This window comes from Taeniopygia guttata, chromosome 1, assembly GCF_048771995.1.
Source record: "Taeniopygia guttata chromosome 1, bTaeGut7.mat, whole genome shotgun sequence".
In the NCBI taxonomy this organism is placed as follows: domain Eukaryota; kingdom Metazoa; phylum Chordata; class Aves; order Passeriformes; family Estrildidae; genus Taeniopygia; species Taeniopygia guttata.
This window is the reverse complement of record NC_133024.1, coordinates 58,117,464-58,137,333: the sequence shown is the minus strand read 5'-3', so window position 1 is coordinate 58,137,333 and position 19,870 is coordinate 58,117,464. Positions and strand designations below refer to the sequence as shown.

At 43.3% G+C, this 19,870-nt stretch overlaps 1 protein-coding gene across 2 annotated transcripts in view; it reads right to left on the bottom strand.

Moving 5' to 3' along the window:
• The window catches only part of DGKH (diacylglycerol kinase eta), a 153,816-nt gene extending 137,799 nt beyond the window's left edge, over positions 1-16,017 (bottom strand). For both annotated transcript variants that reach the window (XM_030272026.4, XM_030272033.4), the window contains exons 1-2: positions 15,815-16,017; positions 9,339-9,524 (exon numbers count right to left, since the gene is read on the bottom strand). In XM_030272026.4, the coding sequence (XP_030127886.4) occupies positions 9,339-9,524; positions 15,815-15,871 (243 nt within the window). In that variant the 5' untranslated portion in view covers positions 15,872-16,017. The remainder of the gene's footprint in view (positions 1-9,338; positions 9,525-15,814) is intronic.
• Between the last annotated feature and the right edge of the window lie 3,853 nt (positions 16,018-19,870).

Here is a 19,870-nt window from a genome sequence, read left to right as displayed (position 1 = left end):
TATAACCAAATTTAAAAACACAAACAAACCTACAAAAAATCCAAAAGTCAATGGAGCTACACAAAGAGGCTTTCCCCCTGTAAAACCCTCATAATGCAAACTTCCTGAGTTATATGAAAGTTTGCTTGAACAACTTCACTCAGAGGAAAGAAAATCAAGTTTAACATCAGATAGATGGTTCTGAAAGTTATTCCTGGTTTTGTCTGTAATGAGAAGCTGTACAAATGGGGAAAATATAGTTTACTTCCTTGAAAGATCAGATTTAATCAGAAACAATGGTTCTTCATCTCACACCCAAGTAAATCACACTAATTCCCCATTACAGGTCTGCACACCCTCTTCATTCATCCCAGGTAGAATCCACATAAGTATATCATAGTACACAATAATAAAAAAATACTGTTTACACCATGAACACCACTATATTCTTTCAGATCCTTGACTCACAAACACCCTTTTTACCCTTTGTGCTCTCTTTTATTCACTTTAATAGATATCTGAGACTGAGGCCAATCAATGTTTGTCTAGAGAGTAACTCATGTGAAGCTCCCTGATGCTTCAGGCAAAAAACAACAATAGCTGAAAAATCAGCAAAAAGGGTGCATTAATTTTCAAGTCAATAGCTCCACAGTGAACCATCTGCTCCCAGGATTGATCAGTACCACTGAAGGAGGAGGCAGTGAAGGGTGAAACTATTAAAAGAAGCAAACTCATATATCTGCACCCTCTCCAAGACTCCACACCCAACAAACTTCATGGACTTTGGCAGTTACTCTCCTTATGGGAACTATTGGGAGAAATCTTGCAGAGGCATAGACTAAAAGGAAAAGGGATGTCACCCCTTCTCTGTTCAAATTCCTGAAGAAACCATGACAGCAGCAGGCAGGAAAGGAGGGAGAGAACACAAAGCAAGATGTCTCTATGGGAGCGTTAAAACAAACACAGAAGTATGTGCCTGTCCCCTCAGTCAACAGAGAGTATGCTCAGGGAGGAAAGAAGGCTCTGCCTGACGGGCATCTGGGCCTGCTGGATAGCCATGCTGACCCGCTCCAACATCCTTAGCTGGACCAGAGCAAGCCACCCTTCTTACAAGCAGACAAGCCTCTGACCTTCCTCTCACTCCAGAGGATCACAGCAGCAGTAAGGACTACCAGCAGTCAAACTGAAGCTGTTGAAACTCAGTTACTAAATTTAAGCAACCACACAACAGGACATAACTGACCAGAGCAGCATGACAGTCTTTTAGAACCACTTAAATCTCTGCAGGCATGAAAAACCTCAGCAGATCTTCCCAGCATGGAACTATGCCAGAAGTGCAAAATGACACTGAGGGCACAGCCAGTTCTCCTTGGCAAGCACATCTAGAAAGACCCTGGCAAGCACAGGACACACTGAGGGCTGCTCACAGAGGGGTTCCTGTTGCTTCCCACCCAGAAAATATATAGGGAGACTTGCCACCCACAAGCTACTACCCAGTTTCAAAACTCTATCCAGGTTGCTAAGTGACAATAAAGTAGTCCTATCTCACACAATTTGCAAACCCCAAGCGCTTGAAGGCAAGGAGATTAATTGTCCAGATCATCATAAATCTCATGCTGCCCATCTAATAAACAAATAAATGCTCATCAAATGTAAAAGCTTGCTGAATTCATCACAATAATGCTAACTCTCCCAAGAGTACAAGCTCAGGTTTTGTTAATGTGCTTTCAGTATCTAAGTGGTGAAATATTCCTAAGCAGGGATATTATTCAAACAAAAAACTTAGCTAGAAAAATAATTTTTTTCTTTCTGTTCTTAATTGTGCAATATATTATGATAATTCCCACATGGTAAAAGTTTTTTAAGTCAACTATGATCTGACTTTATATACAAAATTTTTATGACCCATATCTGATGACACTTAAGCACCAGCATAACTTTAAGAAGTAATTAGTCACATAGAATGTACAGGGTGACTGAAGTGTTTCAGTATGTGAACAAATGATGTACTAGAATAAATCTCTTAATTCATTTTAAATAGCATCTAATGTGGTGGTCTTATTTTTAGCATATCAATGAAATATTTATTTTGGGTCAGCATTAAGCTTGTTTGCAGTGATAAATGCAGTGCTTACATTAAGAAAGAAGGAGGCTTCTATTCAGTATGATATAGAGACCAAAGCCAGCCTTTTCTTTTTTTTTTTGGCCATTGCTAGAAAATTGAGGCTCATGGCTTGAATTTAGTATTATACAGCCATAGTTACTGCATGCATTTAGTAGCCTGTTCTTAGGTATTTAAAAGAAGATTTTGGAAAATGCAACTGATTTTTTCAAGGCCAGAGGGGAAAGGATAAAACAGCAATGTAAAAAGGTGGTAAATACAAAGGTGAAAGAGAGTTCTCTCTCTTAATAAAGGCAAAGTTCAGATACCAAAGTATCAGACTGAAAAAACACCAAACAAAACTAGCCATGCTGTCAACAACTTGCAGTTGTTGATGTAATTTCCCCCTACTTTACAAATAGTTTTAAAATATCAAAAATTTAATGGCCAACCAGAAAAAAATGCTGGTCTTGTGGTTCCTTTGCAAGTAAGCTACTGAAGTGTTCTCACAAGACATCAAACTATGTCTTAATTATCCCTGTAAGAGGAAAACAGCCAAAACAGCATGACTACAGGGCATTCTTTTTTACCCAAAACTCCATATTCTGAGCATCAATGAATCCACACATTACCTTCTTGCTTTGCTAAGATTTTGAGGTCTACAAACCATATATGTTCTTCTATAGATCCCTCACCAGAAGCATGGCTAGTCAGAGTTCAAAGAAAATGAGAGGAACGTTGTTTTAAAAGAAATATATAAATAAATATATTTTTATATATATATATACAGCCTCTTGGAGTGTTCCAGAGCCAGAACATTGGTCTAAGCTGCCTTTTATTGTCTTCAGCTAGTCAAGAGAATTTCAACACTTCCCTCCAGAAAAAGGGTTTGTGAAAGCCAGACAGACTGCTCTTTTAATCACTACTTCAAATACAAAACCACTGTAATTCTAGGTATTCTGCTCTAGATATCTAAACTCATTTGGCTAGTCCAGCTAGTCATCCAGTAGTCATACAGCAGTCATACAACAGTGTTGCATCCTGCATTCTGACGTAACTGCTGGAAACAACTCAAAATGTTTGCAAATGATCTATATAGCCTTACATGGATAAAGACCTGGCTATAGAATAGTCTTTTCTTGAGCTCTGGCATGGCTGCTCTGTGTCTCCAGGACTCTGCACATGAAGGCCACAAGATAAGGCATCTCAGAAAGGGATTCCCAGTTGTCATTTGTTCTTGAATAAGTCTCTTCTTTTGCTTCCTAATGAACAGAAATTCTCTTTAAAGCACAAAACAAACTCAAAGTATTTCACCCAATCTTTTTCACAGAAAAGCATTCTCCAAGCATTATCCTTGGAACAAAACATAAAATAATCAAAATCTTGTATTAAAGATGAAAGTGTGATTGTCATTTTTCCACCTTCACAGCTCACCCAGCTGGCTGTGAGGAAAAAAAGGTAATTCATGTTCTCACAGTAAAAAATAACATTAATACTTTAAAGATTACAAAAAAAAAAAAAGAAAAAAAAACCCTCAAAAGCAACATTCTTTGAAGACCTGCTTGCAAATACCTACTGAAAAATGTTACAAGCTCCTCCTTTCTTATACTTAGCTAGCAATTTAAGCTTTGCCAATACATGCATCACTAAAATGCCTGAGCAGATTTCATTTCAGTTTTACACAAACATGTGTCAGAATTCAGAGTGGTAATGACCACTGTGCCTTAAATAGTGTAACTCTTTCCATTCTAACCCTGCTTACTTCTACATAGTGTATTCAGTCATTTTTAACTTCCCCAAACTATCCTGTCTTTGCCTGAAATTTTCCTTTGATGGGACTCTATTTTGAAAGCTTACATAGACATACAGCAATTATGAGAAGCAACAAATATTGCACACCATTTAATTCTAGAAACTGGTTTGCTTTGTCCAGGCATACTCTAAAACAGAATAATATATATATATATATACACACAAATCAAAACCTAAATATATTGCCCTATGCATGCATATGCATGTTGCATGTATCAGAAATACACATTAATGAATATTTCACTTTAAAAGTAGGATGAAGTCCCCAGGATGTGGTGAGAGAAACAAATTTGCCAGCTTTTACAACAGTTGTGGGGAAAAAAAAAGTTGCTGAGATATTTTACTAAGGATGGATATATAGCACATAAATTTAATTGCAGAATGAAAATTATGGAAAATAAATACAAATACTTAAGACAGATTTCCTGTAGCACCCTTTAGTCTGTTCTGTGAACACCACCAAGTGACAAGAACTTGAGGACGATTGCTGTGCACTTCCTCACTAGTAATACAAATAGTGACACTATTCGTATTACTGCAGTTGTAGAATGCATTACAAATTGCAATGCATTTCAAAGCTGTGCAGAGTCACACAATCCTAATGCATATAAAGGATCTCCACTGGGGTAAACTTTGTTACTATGGCATTTTCCTGAGAACTTCTGGTGCACAAAAACATCATGTTTCCTTAACCAGAAAGGAATGAGCCACTACTTAGCTGAGTGAATTGGGAACCATTAAAACAAGGAAAAGCAGATCACATTGCAAAGAACGATACTTAGGCATTTGAACACTGGTATCACTCACAGCACTTTACATTTAGGTGAATTAACAAGCTATGGTAAACTGAGTGAAATGTATACCAGAAACAAACAGGAAGTGACTGCTGGGATTTGGCATTGTCAAATGTCACCATATGGAAAAGGTTAGAAACTTTTTGAAGGCTCAGTTCCTAAATGGCAGGTGTTAAGGCAAATAAAACCACATTGGGGAATTTAATTAATTTACTTTTATTACTCATAATAAATTAAGATCTCAAAAAAATTAATAACTCAGATAAGAACATTCAAGTAACAACTCTTGCCATTTAAGTAAACAACACTATATTATCTCCACTAATTATAACACAGTCATGCTTCTGAACTCTCTCATGTTACAGCAATTTCATTACTAACAAAAACCACTGGCGGTGAATGAGAGGAAGAAAGCTTTGACCCACATACCTTACAGGTGTATTTATCTTACTCAATACACCACATTTTCTTGCATTTCCTAAATTACACTTTCTGCTCCAGAATGTCTGCTTCATGCAAAACTAAACACAGGCAAGATGCAGATTTGAGAGCAAAACATATATCCAACAGAGGTTTTGCATTAACTGGACATGGAGCCATTAAAATAGGAAGCTAGGACAGTGATAAAAGTGCTACTCTTCATATGCAGCTTTTTGCAGAGTACTCAAGACAAGAGTGGGAGCTGTAACTGTGTTCATCTGACAACTGTACTTCCAAGTATCCAGGGATTGTTTCATTTATTAATCTTGTGCTGATCCTCAAGGTGAAAAAAATTCAAAGAGAAATAGTGTGAGCTCTAATTTGAGCTTTCCCTTCTCAACATGTTTTGGCTGTAAAGAACTGAAGAAAGGCCATCTTTTTAAGGAATGTGCTTTGCACTACAGCGATTAACTTTAAAGCAACTAGAAGCCAGCTGATGACAGGCAGTTTTCAGGCTGTAGCCCCAAGAACTGAAGTCATCTGTTTAAGGAAGGCACTGACTCTGCCTGTCTTAACCAGCATCTTTAAAAATGAAGAAGCCAAATTTAACACACACATGGAGAACTTTCCATTACTTCAATCTCCAATGTAATCCTGCTTGTAACCCAGTATTGTCAATATACTACTTCAAAAATGTCTCACTACAGTTTTCCAAAGTTCTCAAAAATCCAAAAAGTATATTCTTAAAATGTTTTGGTGGGTTTTTTTACTGAAACACATTTTATGTACTAAATATTCATGTCTTCCAAAATGAGGGGGAAAGATGAGAAGACATTACAAAACCGAGAGCTGTTTCCATTAGGGATTTTGGCTCAAAAGAGTTCAAACTTCACAGGGTACCTGTCACCTGTTTATTCACCAGCATTTCCTCCATGGAACACATACAAACTCAACCAATGTAAAAGCTTCCAGGATGACATTTAAAGATACTGGCTTTAATCTCATACACTAATTTTGGTGATCAGTTTTGGTCCTGATTTCCCTAAGGTACCTATTGCTACAGTGTCACTCCACAGCCAAGTATGAGGCTATAGCAAACAGTTCCTAGTGACAAACAACATGTTGGCCTAAAGAATAGTCCTTTACACCACTACTTGGTCCCTCTTCCTCAAGTTGGCAGACACCAATACATGTTGATCTTCAAGTTTTCTGTTTGGGGTAATTAACAATGGCCATATTTTGACACAGATATGCTTTAAAGTATTCTAAAAATTTAAGAGGTAGATATGCATAAACTAAAACTGCGCCCATATCAGAAGTTACAATGATGTCCACCCGTATCACCAATCTGTTTTTCTTAGCAACTGACAGTAAACATAGTTCCACTGAAATCCGTTTAAGAGTTTATCAAGGAAGTTGCTATCCAGTGTGAGTAAATTATGGCAAAACTGGACAACAGTCTTCTAAATAGAACTGTGAACCAATCATTAGCATATCACAAACAAGCAATAAACTTTGGTGTAATTACATCTGCCAGTACAGTACTTTTGCTTATCATCTGCTCCTTCTCTTATTCACCCCCTCCCTCCAGCTAAATAATTAATTACTTTTATTTACGAAGAAAAGAGCAAAGAGGAAAAACTCCCTTTGAGACTACAGATGTTAGAAGTTTTTAGGCTTCTGTTTGTGCTAGTGAAAGGGGTTTGCTCTTGCACATATATTTCCTAAATCTTGTTATACACACATTAAAAAAATCCAATCCTGAGTGATTCTGTCTGCAAAGTATCACCATATGGTAGCTTTCACAAATGATCAACTGTACCAAAACATCTAAAAATAACATCTTCCTTAAGTAAAACAAAAACAATTACCAGTGGAGACTTTTGGGTATAGTTCTGAGCTAAGGAATCAATACCATATCGCTGAAATGCTTCAAGTAAGTAAATAAGCAACCTCTGGAGAAAAATAGCACAGTCCTAAATGGCCCACAAGCATCAATGATAAATGTAATATACATGCTTTGGGTTCTTTCAAAAGTCTATTCTTAGATGTAAGACAAACCCAATCCATTTAATTAAAACCTTAGCTTACAAACACATCCACCAAGTAAGTGAAGCTTAACAAATCTAATTTGAATGAAAGAGACTAGCTGGGTAAAAGAGCAGCTCCCTGATGTTCCTTCCTCTAGTGGTTTCATGTAACCACTGATCACCAACTACTACAACAGCAAACATACAACACCCTTAAACCAAATGGGAGTTGTCTGTCTAAATATAGCTACTTTTAAATAATGCATCGTGAGTTATAAAATAAAGTGCTACTAAATTATTTAACATGGGTCTCATCTTTAACAATGATAATCACTTTTAATTAAATTGAAAGAAAGATGTTTATATTTGGAGTTGCATGTTATTGCGAATTGCAACCAGTAAAGCAACATTTTAACTCCAATTATGTCAGCAGTCAGTTTTTCCTATATATATATATATCTGATTCACAGAAATAGAACTGGGACTCAAGCTAAGATAAGCAAAAGCAAGACTTGCAGAGCTGTCTTAGATCTTCAGGCGATCACAGCTTAGCATTCATTCACAACCTTCAGATACAGAACATCCCACCCGTCTATAACAGTTGGCAATAACTGGTTGGGATCTCAATCTCACCAACCTGTGTCAATAACATTCGTAATACGCAGGTTTTCCTTATGCATGTATCATCCTCTATGAGAGCAAACACTCAAATGTACTTAATACCACTACAACTAATAAAGGCATCATGTTCTATTACTTTTAAAACATTCTGAAGACTGCCACACAGAAGGGTGTTAAAGCTGAAAGTTTGTGTAGAACTATGTTTCCAACACAATGCGACAGTTGTATAGTATTTACTATCGTAACTTTCAGCCAGGCCTAACATCTGTAAATGCAAAATTAACATTTAGCAACAAAATGGAATGACACATCTTGTTCAGGAGATTTCAGGAAAAAACTGTTTTCCACCCCACATAACAGAGTAACATTACTCTTCAACAATCACCGTTTAAAGGTGCCTTTTGCACGTAGTGCATGGAGCAAAAGCCTAAGGGAAGAACAGCACCAACCGGACAGGACTTCATAAACTACTAACTTTAATGGGTGCTCTGTAGAGGAAACATCACCACATGACCTATTGTCTAGAAATCAAACCCTAAGTGGGATCAGTTCAGGCTTGAATGGAGTCCTACTCTGCCCCTCAAAACAGAGACTTCCAAGAAAAACCCTGATCTTCATGTCATTGCATCATTAAGCTCTTCCCAGGACGGTTTTGTGCAGACCCCATTGCTGACTGTGGACCACGCTTTGTGGTCCCAGTCATAGGATCCTTCAACACAGCAAATAAGACTGTTTTATTATTTTTAAGCTTTCAAATGCCTGCTTGTTGATTTGCCAGGGGGAAAAAAATTAAATAAATATACTTTCCACGAAAAAAGTTAATTCCACTGGAATAACTTCGGCAGCCCGAGACAGCCAATAAAAACTGCATTAACCTAGAATTTTGACAGCTGCTTTACGCATCCAGTGCCACGAGCGAGGATGTATAGAAGTTTACTTCTCTTTCCGCGAGGCGCCTTTCAAAGTGGAAGCCGCCTTTCTCCCCTTGGCGGCACTCCCGAAGAGGAGCCCGACGTGCCACCGCGGGCTCGGTGCCTGCGGCTCTGGCGGGGCGCACGGCAGCGGTCCCCGGGACCGGCGGTGAACTAAAAAGGGTGGGCGGCGGGTATGGAAAGTGGTGAGGAAGGGCTCGCTGAGCCAGCCCACCCGCGCCGCAGGGTGGCAGGGCGGGATCCCCGCGGCAGCGGTGCCCGCCGCCGAGGAAGAGGAGCCGGAGGGAAGGAGGGAGGGAGGGAGGCAGCCCGCCGCTTCCCCCACACCCAGGACGCCCGGCAGGGCAGGGCGGGTGCCCGGGGCAGGCAGCTTCCCCTCCGGCCAAGCGGAGAGCCGCAGCCCCGGGGGGCTCTTCCTGCCAGCCGGGGACAGATGTGGACGCAACAGCTGGACGGGGAGGAGGGAAGAGGAAAGGAAGGAAGAGAGAGGCACGGTTGTCTCAAAAACCCCCCCATCTCCGCCGCCGCTCCCGGGGATGCGGGAGGGATGCAGCGGCCGTCCCCAGCTCCGGGTTAGCCCCGCTTTGGGATGGGGATGGAGAAACCGGCCGTGGAAGCGGCGGGGCTGGCCGGCTCCTGCCCCCCTTACCTTGCTGCGGATCTGGCCCGAGGTGGACACTTTCCGGATGAGTTTCTGGGGGCCCTCGTGCTCCCCTTCGCTGTCCGACGACTCGTCCGCCGGCCCCGCCGCCGCCGCCGGGGGCTGGGGCTGGGGCTGCAGCGGGATCCCGGCGCCGCTCATCCCCGACTCGGCCCCGGCCATCTTCCCGGACTCCTACCGAGAGAAAGCACACGAGCCCGGCTCAGCCAGGGCAGCCGCTGCCGCTCCCCTCCCCGGGGAGGAGGAGGAGGAGGAGGCGGTGCGGGAGGGTGGGGAAAGAGGCGGTGCGGGGGGGCGGGACGGGGGCGGTGGCGGCCGGGGCGCTGGCGGAGCGGAGCGGAGCGGGGCCGCCCGCCCGGCCGCCATTTTCCGCCGCCCCTCCGGCGGGCAGGGGCCGCGGGCCGCGCCGCCCGCTCCGAGGGACCGGCTCGCGGCCTCCCGCCGGGGGCGGAGCCGGACGGACGGCTCGGCCCCCTGCGTCCCTGCCGACGGGAGCGGCCCGGGGCGGCTGCCGGGGGCGCCGGTGCCAGCCGGGCCGTCCCTGCCCGCCCCGCAGGGCCGGTCCCGGCGGCGAAGCAAGCGATGGGAGCGAGGGGGGCGCCTGGCGCTCCCGCACCTGCCAGCGCTGGCTCGGATGTCCCGGCGTGGCGGGGAGGTGGGCGCAGCACCGGGTCAGGACTTCATAAACCGGAGCGAGCACCGCCCGCCCCCGCCGGCAGCCCCGGTCGCGCTGGGCCGCCCGGTGACACTCGGGCGGCGGATGGCGAGTTCTGAGCGCAAGGACGGCGAAACCGGGCGGGTGCCGTGCCCGGCCCTTGCCCCGTCCCGGCCGAGGGCTGTGCCGCTCTCCCTTGGCAGCGCAGGATGTCTCTTCGGGACTTGGACGGACGGCATCTGATGCGATGGGCTCCTTATCTATATGCTATTCCTCCAGCCAGTCAACCCCGTGGTAACTGCCTATCAGCGCCAAATCCTTGGATAGTTCTAGTAAATGCATCTATTGCTTTCCATTGATTTTCTCAGAATAGCTTAATTTTCCTGTTATTCTGATCATTTCTGTCTTTGTGAAAGAGCAGCCCTTACTTCTGGGGAAAGAAAGGGTCAGTTTTCTTTTTTCATCTCAGATCTGGCAGTTCGCACAATCTTGAAATGTCACCACATGTTCTGAATTGTGGGACTTCAAAATTATTGTGGCTTGTATGTAGTCAGTGTTTAAAATAAGTGTTTAAATCACAGCAATACTAAATAAAACACACAACTCCTGGCTGCGTAGACTGGATTAAACATAAGAAAACAATCAATGCTTGTGGTTTCTATATTCCCACAATTCTATTTATATTTCCAGAAAGGGAACTAACATCTCTTAACATGCTAATATAATGCTGCAGTACCTAAATACAAAGCATTTAAATGAGGAAAAGTAAACAACTCTACAACCTATCCTACACTGTAGACACCTTGCCACAGTCTGAATTTAAAATAATCTAGTGTTTTTATGGTCCAACCCATTTCTTTTACTGGGGTTTTTATTTCTAGTAGTGTAGGGGAAAGCAATATTTCTATGAAGGCTTGAAGTTTTATGGCTTAGTGCTGTGTTACTGCAGCAGATACTTCAAGTACAATTCTACTCGGAATTGTAGGACCAATTGTGGAGGTTATATTTTAAAAAATATCAAAAGTAATATTTAAAAATTCAAAATATCTATTAAGTTCTATTTTAAAGAATTTTGATCAGATTACCTACATGCTCTATCAAAATATTAATAAGGCCTAAATCCTATCATTAATACCTCATATTAAAATGATTGTGAAACTATGGACTAATTCTTCTTATGTCACTCTTCACTTGAGAAGGAGTTCTCAATTTTTCAAAACATGGGATCAAATTTGAGCAGGTGCAAGTACGCATTGCTGTCAGTGGGTAAGTTTAGGGCACAGCTAGGAAGAAAGATAGTTAAAAGCAATGTTTATGGACACTGTCTTTCCACCATCCTTTCTTCCTCTTCCCCATCTGAATTTCAGGAATAGCAAATTATGCCAGAACATGTCTCACTGTAATTCCTTAATTCTTTTGAAGGTAAATATCACTTGAATATTGCAAGTGGCAATATTCAACAAAACATAGTTTCCTAATTAATGCCAACATGTTGCACATAATAGTAATTGTGATTTGAGAAACATTTGGTGCTAATGGAACGCAAGCAAGACTGGCTACATTTAATTCAACTAAATTAAATAGTGCTGGCTGAACAATAGTAGCTTCTGCTAGAATAAATACAATTATTCAATTTCTATTCATTTTTAGAGCTTAACATTGAGCACTAGTAGTTGCACACTTTCTGCACCATACAGAGGGCACCATGCATCTTCACCTGGGCTACCCCACTGTGCTCTTCCTCACTCCTGACTATCCAAACACAAAAGTGTGGTTACCAGGAAAGAAGGCCCTAGCCTTTCATTTCCAAGCAAGTCTCTTTCATCATATCTTGGTAAACTTCAGAGTGCTATGAAAAAAACCAAAAAGTATTAGGAATGTTCTCTAAGGTTACTTAATGTGAAGATTTTAGTAGCAATAACCTAAGTCTGCAAATGATAGGAAATGTCCCATGAGAGCACTTCAACAAGAATATGAGAACATGGTTTCTGTGAAATGTGTAGTGGATTCTATGAAATAACAGGCTTTAAAGTCTGCAGTTGTTTAATGTGTACAGAGTTCTCCAAAATGGAGAAACCAAGTGTTAAACATTATTGAAAATACACAAGTTACCTACTCATGTTAGCATAGCAAGTTGTTTCTACAAATATATACATTGCCCAGGCACAAAGACAGTTTTAAAGATACCACTATTTCCACTTGTTCTTCTTTTCAAAGTTATTAATAATTAATAAGGGTCCAGTTCCAGCCTTTGCTCAGATAAAGCTGTCTAAGGTGGCAGTGAATTTCACCTCAAAAAGGACTTGCAACTTGACTTCCATCCCTTCATCTCACAGCTGGATTTCTCCCAAGTGATCGATGTCAGACTCAATACGAGAAATATTGGATAGCACGTTTCAGCCCAGTGACCACAGCTACAAATACTCTGGCACAAATGGTACCACAAGACTTCTGCAAGATGGGCTCTTGAACAATGTGGGACTATATGCGGCCATTAAAAACACATACAGTGTTTGCTTGTGCTGTGTCTTTCACTTAACAGTTTCACACTTCTTAGTAATGACCTTAAGTTTCCTAACTGAAGCAAGGGAGTAAAAAGCATAAAGAAAGGTTGGCATTTAAAGGAAGATACTCAGACAACAAAAAACAGCTCTGCTGACATCATTTGTGCTACGGCAATTAATATCAGCTGATAAACTGCCCTTTATGCAATACATACATACTTACACTGTGATATTGTACACATTTAATATACATATATACACTGTGAGAACATTTTAACTCAACCACATAGGACGTGTCACTAAAATGCATATGCAATATAGGAAAAAATCTAAATACACATGCACTCTAGCTGCACTGAAGATTATAATTTATAATACAGATTACTGCGCTATTTGATTTCAGCCCTAAAACTAATTCCATTTGTAGCAAGCATTTTTACATCTTTTTTCCTAAGTCACTTTGGCATCTATAAACTAAAGAGTAATGCTTTTCTATCCTTCAACTCAGAAAGTTGTTCTGAGGGAATTTGAATCAATAGTGTGTCAGATTAACAATGCATTATTCACCATGTTTAAAATATTTTATTGACTCTTTCCTAATTTTGGTGGTTAGTGATAGCTGTGGTTTTTAACTGGGCTTCCCACTCTGAAAAAGTTCATTTCAGATCTGCCTGTGAACTCCTTCTGCAGATCAAATTAGTGATACTATTCTTTCTTGACTTCCTTACTTAGCAAAGAGGAAGCCAAAATATAACAACATGTATCCATACCACTGTTAAAGAAAGTAATTACATCACTTGTGGCTCGCTTGGGATTAGCCAAGGGAATCCTGTAACCTGTAGTATTAAGGAAACTGTAGTACTGAATCCTGTAACCTGTAGTATTAAGGAAACTACTAAACTATGTTGTATGCTTCGAAGTGAGAAGGTCCAAACCAGGGCAAGTAATAAATGTAAACAGATGCTTTGTGAATGTGTTAGGACTTACGTATGCATTTCAAAAGTAAGGTAAAGCCAAGACTCATGTCTCATATAAAACATGAAAATTGTGTCTAGAGCTTTGTAAGTCACGTGTTATGCACATTTTTACTACAAAGCCACCAAACCTCCCTTGCAAGGATGCAGGGTGAGCTTTACATTTTAAGTCACTTTTTCTTAACTCCATCATGGGTTCTTACACAACTCTTACTGGATTCAGGAAGAGCTTTTCTATTAAAAATGTGATGTAAGTTAAGGAAAGGACTTTACAGAAATTTGAAGTAGTACACAGACAAGTCCAACTCTGATTGGCATAGGACTTGTCGCTGCATTTAATGTCCATCACTTACTTCTCAGAATAGCTATAGGAAGAGTATTTCCCAATAATGTGATAATTTGCTCAGATTCAAAACCTGCAAAAAATAGTTTCCCCTATCTTACTGCTCTTTGTTTTATGTTTTAAGAGCAGGGGAGAGAGTATACCATGTTTTCCCTTTTGTCATTCAGGTCTTCATCTAAATCTCCTTTTGCCCCCATTATCATAAAAAGCCTGCTTATGAGCAGATGGAAAGGACAATGTTGCTCTTGCCACAAAGACCATGCATTTTACCAGCAGGTTACCAGGTAAAGGATTGAGTGGATCAGCTGAAATTGGAGTCTTGTAAAGGAAATCGGTGCAGTGGTTAACCTTAAAACTGCATTCATGGATGTACTCTTTAACAAATGCAGCAATGAAATGATAAACATGACCCAAATCCTGGCCCTTACTGGGGGAGGGGGAAATGGAGAAAAAAAAGATGTGCTCCTTGTTTATCTAAGCCATGCACACAGAAGGAAACAGGCTTGGATGCTTCAGCCAGGACTCTGCATTTCCAAGTGGAGAGGGGCCGCAATCCATCTGCCTCCTGAGTTTCAGCTGAGTTTTGGATGACGGCAGCAATTTAAATGTCACTGTTTAATAGGATAACACATTCGTAGGAATAGACTTCGCTGCCTTCCTCCCACGATGTCTTCATCTCTCCAGGCAAAAATCTCGGGTTTCCCTTGCCTGATCCTTTCAATGTCATGAAAGCTCCATGCTACCGGAACACACATACAACTGTTTTCCCTATCACAGCTGCATCTCCAGCAACAGTTTCGGGGCTTGAGGATTGCAGAGGGCAGCGAAGGGGGATGTTCAACTTGACAACAAATACTAGGACAGTAAAAATATATTTGTGAGGACTACAAATCCTAACAAGGAAGGGAGTAAACTTAGTTCATTGTGGGTATCTCCAGTGCTCTACTGCTGCTTTCCTGAGGTTGCACACACCAAGACACGCAGAGAATGAGTCTCCCCGGTTTGCTCTTTAAAACTGGGCTTACAAGAAAACCTGTTCCAACAAAACGAGTTAGCAAAACATGGTACAGCCATCTAAAGGGGAGCTTGGCAGTGGCACGGGTCCATGCTTCATGTTGCCTCACCAAGTTCAGGGCCAAAGGCAGCCTATCCTTGACCTCTTAGATAGCCTGAAATCTCCCAAGCAGCTACACAAAGCCTATTTTTAGCCCTCCCTGCCTCATGTGTGTGTGTGTGTTTGCACAATGGAGAAAAGCCCGGGAGCGGGACCAGACTGCCCTGAAAAGGGAAATCTGATTTTATCGCCTGCTGAGGATGCCGGTGACATGATTTCCTTTGGTTGGAAGGAGGGTCTTCCAGTTGCTTAAACAAACCGCAAAGGCACCTCACCGCAGCTTTGAACGCTCCGATCCCTTCGTAGCGGCCCAAAGCCACGCACTTTCCCCACACGGCAGGGTGACAGTAGGGTACCCCCAGCCCCGTCCCGCTTTGCCGCTGCGATGGGAGCAATTCCCAGCCTAGCTCCAGAAGAAGAAGGTGGGGGGAAATGTGTGTCTCTTTCTGAAAGCTGCCTCCCAGCGCTGCTTGGACACGTCGCTTTTGTTGTGCTATGAGAAGGAGTTTAACGGTGTCAACATCCAACCCACCCCCCTCGACAAAGTTGAAGGCAAGGTTCTCGGTGCTAATCCCAAGCTTTCCACCCGGGCAGTGGAACTCAGAAAGGGCAATGAACTCCCCGTCTCCCAGAGGGACGAGCTCGTCAGCAAATGGCCAGACACGGCGGGGGCGAAAGGCTCCCACCCCCCCGCTCCCCGCGGGGAGGGGACGAGCGCCGGCGGCAGGGCTCTGGTGTGGAGCGGGGTCGGAAGAAGGGAAGGGGGGTCTGGAGGGCACAGATAAGGATGATAGCCCGACCCCCCGGCTGAACAATACAGGCAGGAAAAAGGGTAGGAAACGCCTGTGCAACGGCAAGGCACGCATGTACCTACCAGCTCCTCCCAGGCGGGGCTGCGGGCGCTATAGGAAGGGTACCCATGCTCGTCCATCACCCCGCAGCAGGTCCCCGACCTCCGCGGGGACAGCGCCGACGGGCAGCGGAGCTGGGTCCGCCGGGCTGCGCCTCCCTCCCGCCGCTGCCGCTGCTCCGGCTGGCAGCGCTTCCCCGGCGCCGCTCGTCCTCCCCCCACCCCGGCCCCGCTCCTCCCTTTTCTCCCCCGGCTATGTCCAGGCCCCCTCCTCCCTCCCCGCCCGACTCCCTTCCCTCCCACGGCCACCGGGCTCAGCCCCGGCTCCCGGGGGAGCCGGCCTGCAGCTGCCGCGCTGCTCACATCATCGCCGCCTCCCGCCCGCCCGCCGCGCTGTCCCGGCCGCCCGCACGCCCGGCCCCCTCCTGCCCGGGAAGCCCGGCGGATCACGGACAAATCGCCTTGGGCGTAAGCCGGTTTACGACCGCTCCTGCTGTCAGCGTCGCGGCGGGGCCGGCGGGCGAGGATGCGCCCCGCGGCGAGGGGAGCAAGCCCCTCGGTGCGCCGGGAGCCGCTCCCGCCCCGCGGGGACACGCCGGCTCCCCTGCCCCACGGCTGGCGCCGCTGGCCTCGGTGCGGGACCGCAGCGCAGGGTCTGCGGCCTCGACGGGCCCGGCTGGGTGCTGCGTGCGCCTCGGATGGAGCACCGCCGCTCCCGCATCACCCTGCCCCGAGCCGAGCCAGGAGGGCGCCAGGGACAAGGTTCTGGTGCTGGGACAGCCCTCTGGTCCCACTCCCCCGCGAAGGCTCCGAGAGCGCAGTAGTGGGCTTTTGATACCCTTTGGATGTAAAATTGAGGGTGAAACGGCACCTCTTTCCCCCCCAGCGGCGCCGGGTGGTCCCACGGGCACGTTAAGAGAAACTCCTGGGAGCTGGGATACAGTATAGCCACTGTGGAACAGACAGCACAGATGTGTAGGCCATGTCTAACACGGGGGGGTTCTAATTTCCAGGGCCACCGTGCCAACCTTATGCAGCAGCAGGATTTCTCTGCCCTCCATTACACCTTTTATTGATACACAGTGTGTATACTTCAGCCTTCTCGCTTTACTAGATACCAGCATCCCCTTGAACATCAGCCAAAGCATTACAACTCTTCAAGTGGATGTTGTATCTTCTTTGAACTCAACATTTTCACTCATTTTTTTTCTCCCTGTTGTGGAATAGTGGGATATGTGAAAAAGTAGAACTGGTGGAGAGAGAAAAATTGAAGCTTAGTCACCATCCAAAATAATGGTTTCTTCATTTTACTTTCAGCCTGCCCTTTTGAATTTGAAGCTACAATGTTTGATTACAAGTTATCTACAGATCATCTACTTGGTAAATGCAAACATGGACAAGAAATTGTATTTCACAAGAAAAAATAAAGGAATTTGTATTTGTAATAGATTTTTTAATGTATTTACATTTTCATTGTGTTTTTAAGCTTTTTCATACAAAAAAAAAACCCCCACAGACATCTGAGCTTTCGCTTTTGCAAAATCCATCTATTTACAAAGATGTAGGTGTACTATTGGTGCAAAGAGATGAATCTACTCATCTACTTATCTCCTCATTTAACTAAGGCTATAAATACTCCCATGAAGTTCAGATGGTGCGCCACTAAGCCAGGCCAAAGAATTGCCACAGCAGTTCACCGCGTTTGAGGAACTGAAACTGCTGCACTTCTTCTAGATGCAGAAAAAGGAACTCTTTTTGTTGATAACAAGTTTATCAGCAGTGACTTGATGAACTGTCTTAATGGTAAGAGTGTAACCTCAAAAGGAAAAAAACAAGATGCCTTAGAGCATTTTGGTTTTTTGAAGGCAACTTTCTGAAGCTAATGGTGAGCAACAGTTGCCCAAGGATGTCTGGTCTCCTTCCCTTTGTTCCCTTGAGTGTGAGAGACTGCTGAGGAATGTCATGTCATAAAGGGCTTTACACTAAGAAGGAGTGTCAGAGTAAGATTAGTCAGCTCCCCTCCTTTCCTCATGATGCACCGGAGGATGCATCAGATGATGGTTGTTTACACCTCTCAACATCTGGCCTCTTTAGCCTTGGTCATGCCGGAGCTTTGTGGTAAAAGTCACCTGCCATGAAATATATGTCATACATAGTCTTGCATTCCCTTGCTTCCTGAACCACAAAAACTGAGTCTCCTAAAATTCTAAGAGTCTTAAAAGTTCTTCAGTTCACGTGGTGTATGTCCCCTTTTGCCCTGAAATTCAGATTCTCACTGTGCCTCCAGCCCCATTTTCTCTTTCTTCTGCCCTGAATCTTATACCTGTGACTAGATACGCAATTGTACTCACCTCATTTCATTCCCTAGAGTCCAAACCTTGGTTTCCATTAAGTGGAAAGCTAGTATAGGCCCCAGAAGATTATAAGCAACCTACTTAGGCTGGAGGTGTATTTCAAGGTCTTGTTGAATATGGACAGGCATCAGTTGCTGCACAGATCCTGCTGGGTCTAAGTGCAACCTATGCAATGCAATTCAGCTCAGCCCTGTCCTTTTGGCCTCCTGAATGCCAAATGTGATTTTTCACTTTTCTGTCAGGGTGACAGATTTCTGTCTTTGCTAAGGAGCCCTGCCCTGTGTGATTTCCCTCTGCTCACTGAGGCGAAGAACACAGTTCCTGATGAGACTGAGGTCTCTCTGCTGCTTGACTGAACTGGTTAAAAATCACAGGCCAAGGATTCTGCTGGAAAATGTAATTCTGTCAAAGCCAACAAGGAATTTAAAGATAGATGTCAGAATTACAGGATTATTGGGATACTTTTTCTTCAGGAGCACACTGCTGCATTTAGAGAGGGCCAAGGGAACTGAAGTCAGGCCCAAGGCAAGGATGTGACAACTAATCATTATGGGGAGGAAAATACCTAAGATATGTTAGTGAGGGATAGAGGAGTTGCTGCTAGAACAAGGAGTAACTGTTTCCTTTCCTTCTCCTTGGACTGGAGGAAGAACCCACTGGAGGCAGCTGGAGCAGGAGCAGCGGTTCTCCTATCAAGTCTTCCAAACTGCATCAAAACATCTCCAACACAGCCTGGGGGTCAATTTCATTTTGTTCTGATTTTTAAATTTTGTTCCAAGTCGTGTTCTTTGTTTGGATAATTTGGGGTGTTTTTTTATATTTTCCAATTTTTTTCTACTCAGTCTAGACATTAATTTCTTGGTAGTAGTCTACTCTACTGTGTTCAAATATGCCTCATCTCCCTCTGTCTCTTTTGTTCCATGCCCTCAATGACTCAGTGAAAACTTGAACAACAAATCAAATGCTTCATTATTGACTTTTTTTTTCACATGAAGTAAATTGAAAATAGGCTGCATTTTCTAAATAAGATATTTTGGATATATTAGACACACTTAAATATATGAACTTTGATTCCAATGCTGTGGTTGGACATTCACAGTAAGGTCCCCACCACTTCAAGCATTTCCTTTCTCTGGGAGTGGAAAAAGGAGCTTTCAATTTTTTTCCTCAGGTGAGGTAGAAAGACACTATAAGAATGAGCTTTTTAATATTTTTCTGTATTTTTCTACCAGCATTTCATTCAGCATACATGACATATCAAATATCCACTAATTCTCATGAATTTATGCTAACATGAAACTTTCATCTTTACTTGGCATATAGTATCAAACCTAATTTGAAGAAATTATTAAGGAAATGTTATTAATTCTCTTCACTGTAAACATGCCAGATGGCCTTTTTTTTTTTTTTTAATAATTTTACATAACATTTGTAGGTATGGTTTCATCAAAATGGTAGTTGGGTAGTTCCTGCCAACCAGCCAGGTAGTAACAACCTGCACTGGGTTATTAAAATGAAAAATGTATTAAAAGCAAAATATACATGCTTTTCTGGTAATCCTTCAGATAGAACTGAAGTTAAAAAATGGGTCATTTAAAAAATAAAGGCATATTTTTCCAGTAACATCCTGCTAATTGCCTTGAAATCCACTACTTTCTGTTTGTAAGAGCATATAAACTATTGAGCAAATTCTGCATTTCTCCCAGTTTACAGGGCCTACTGCCTG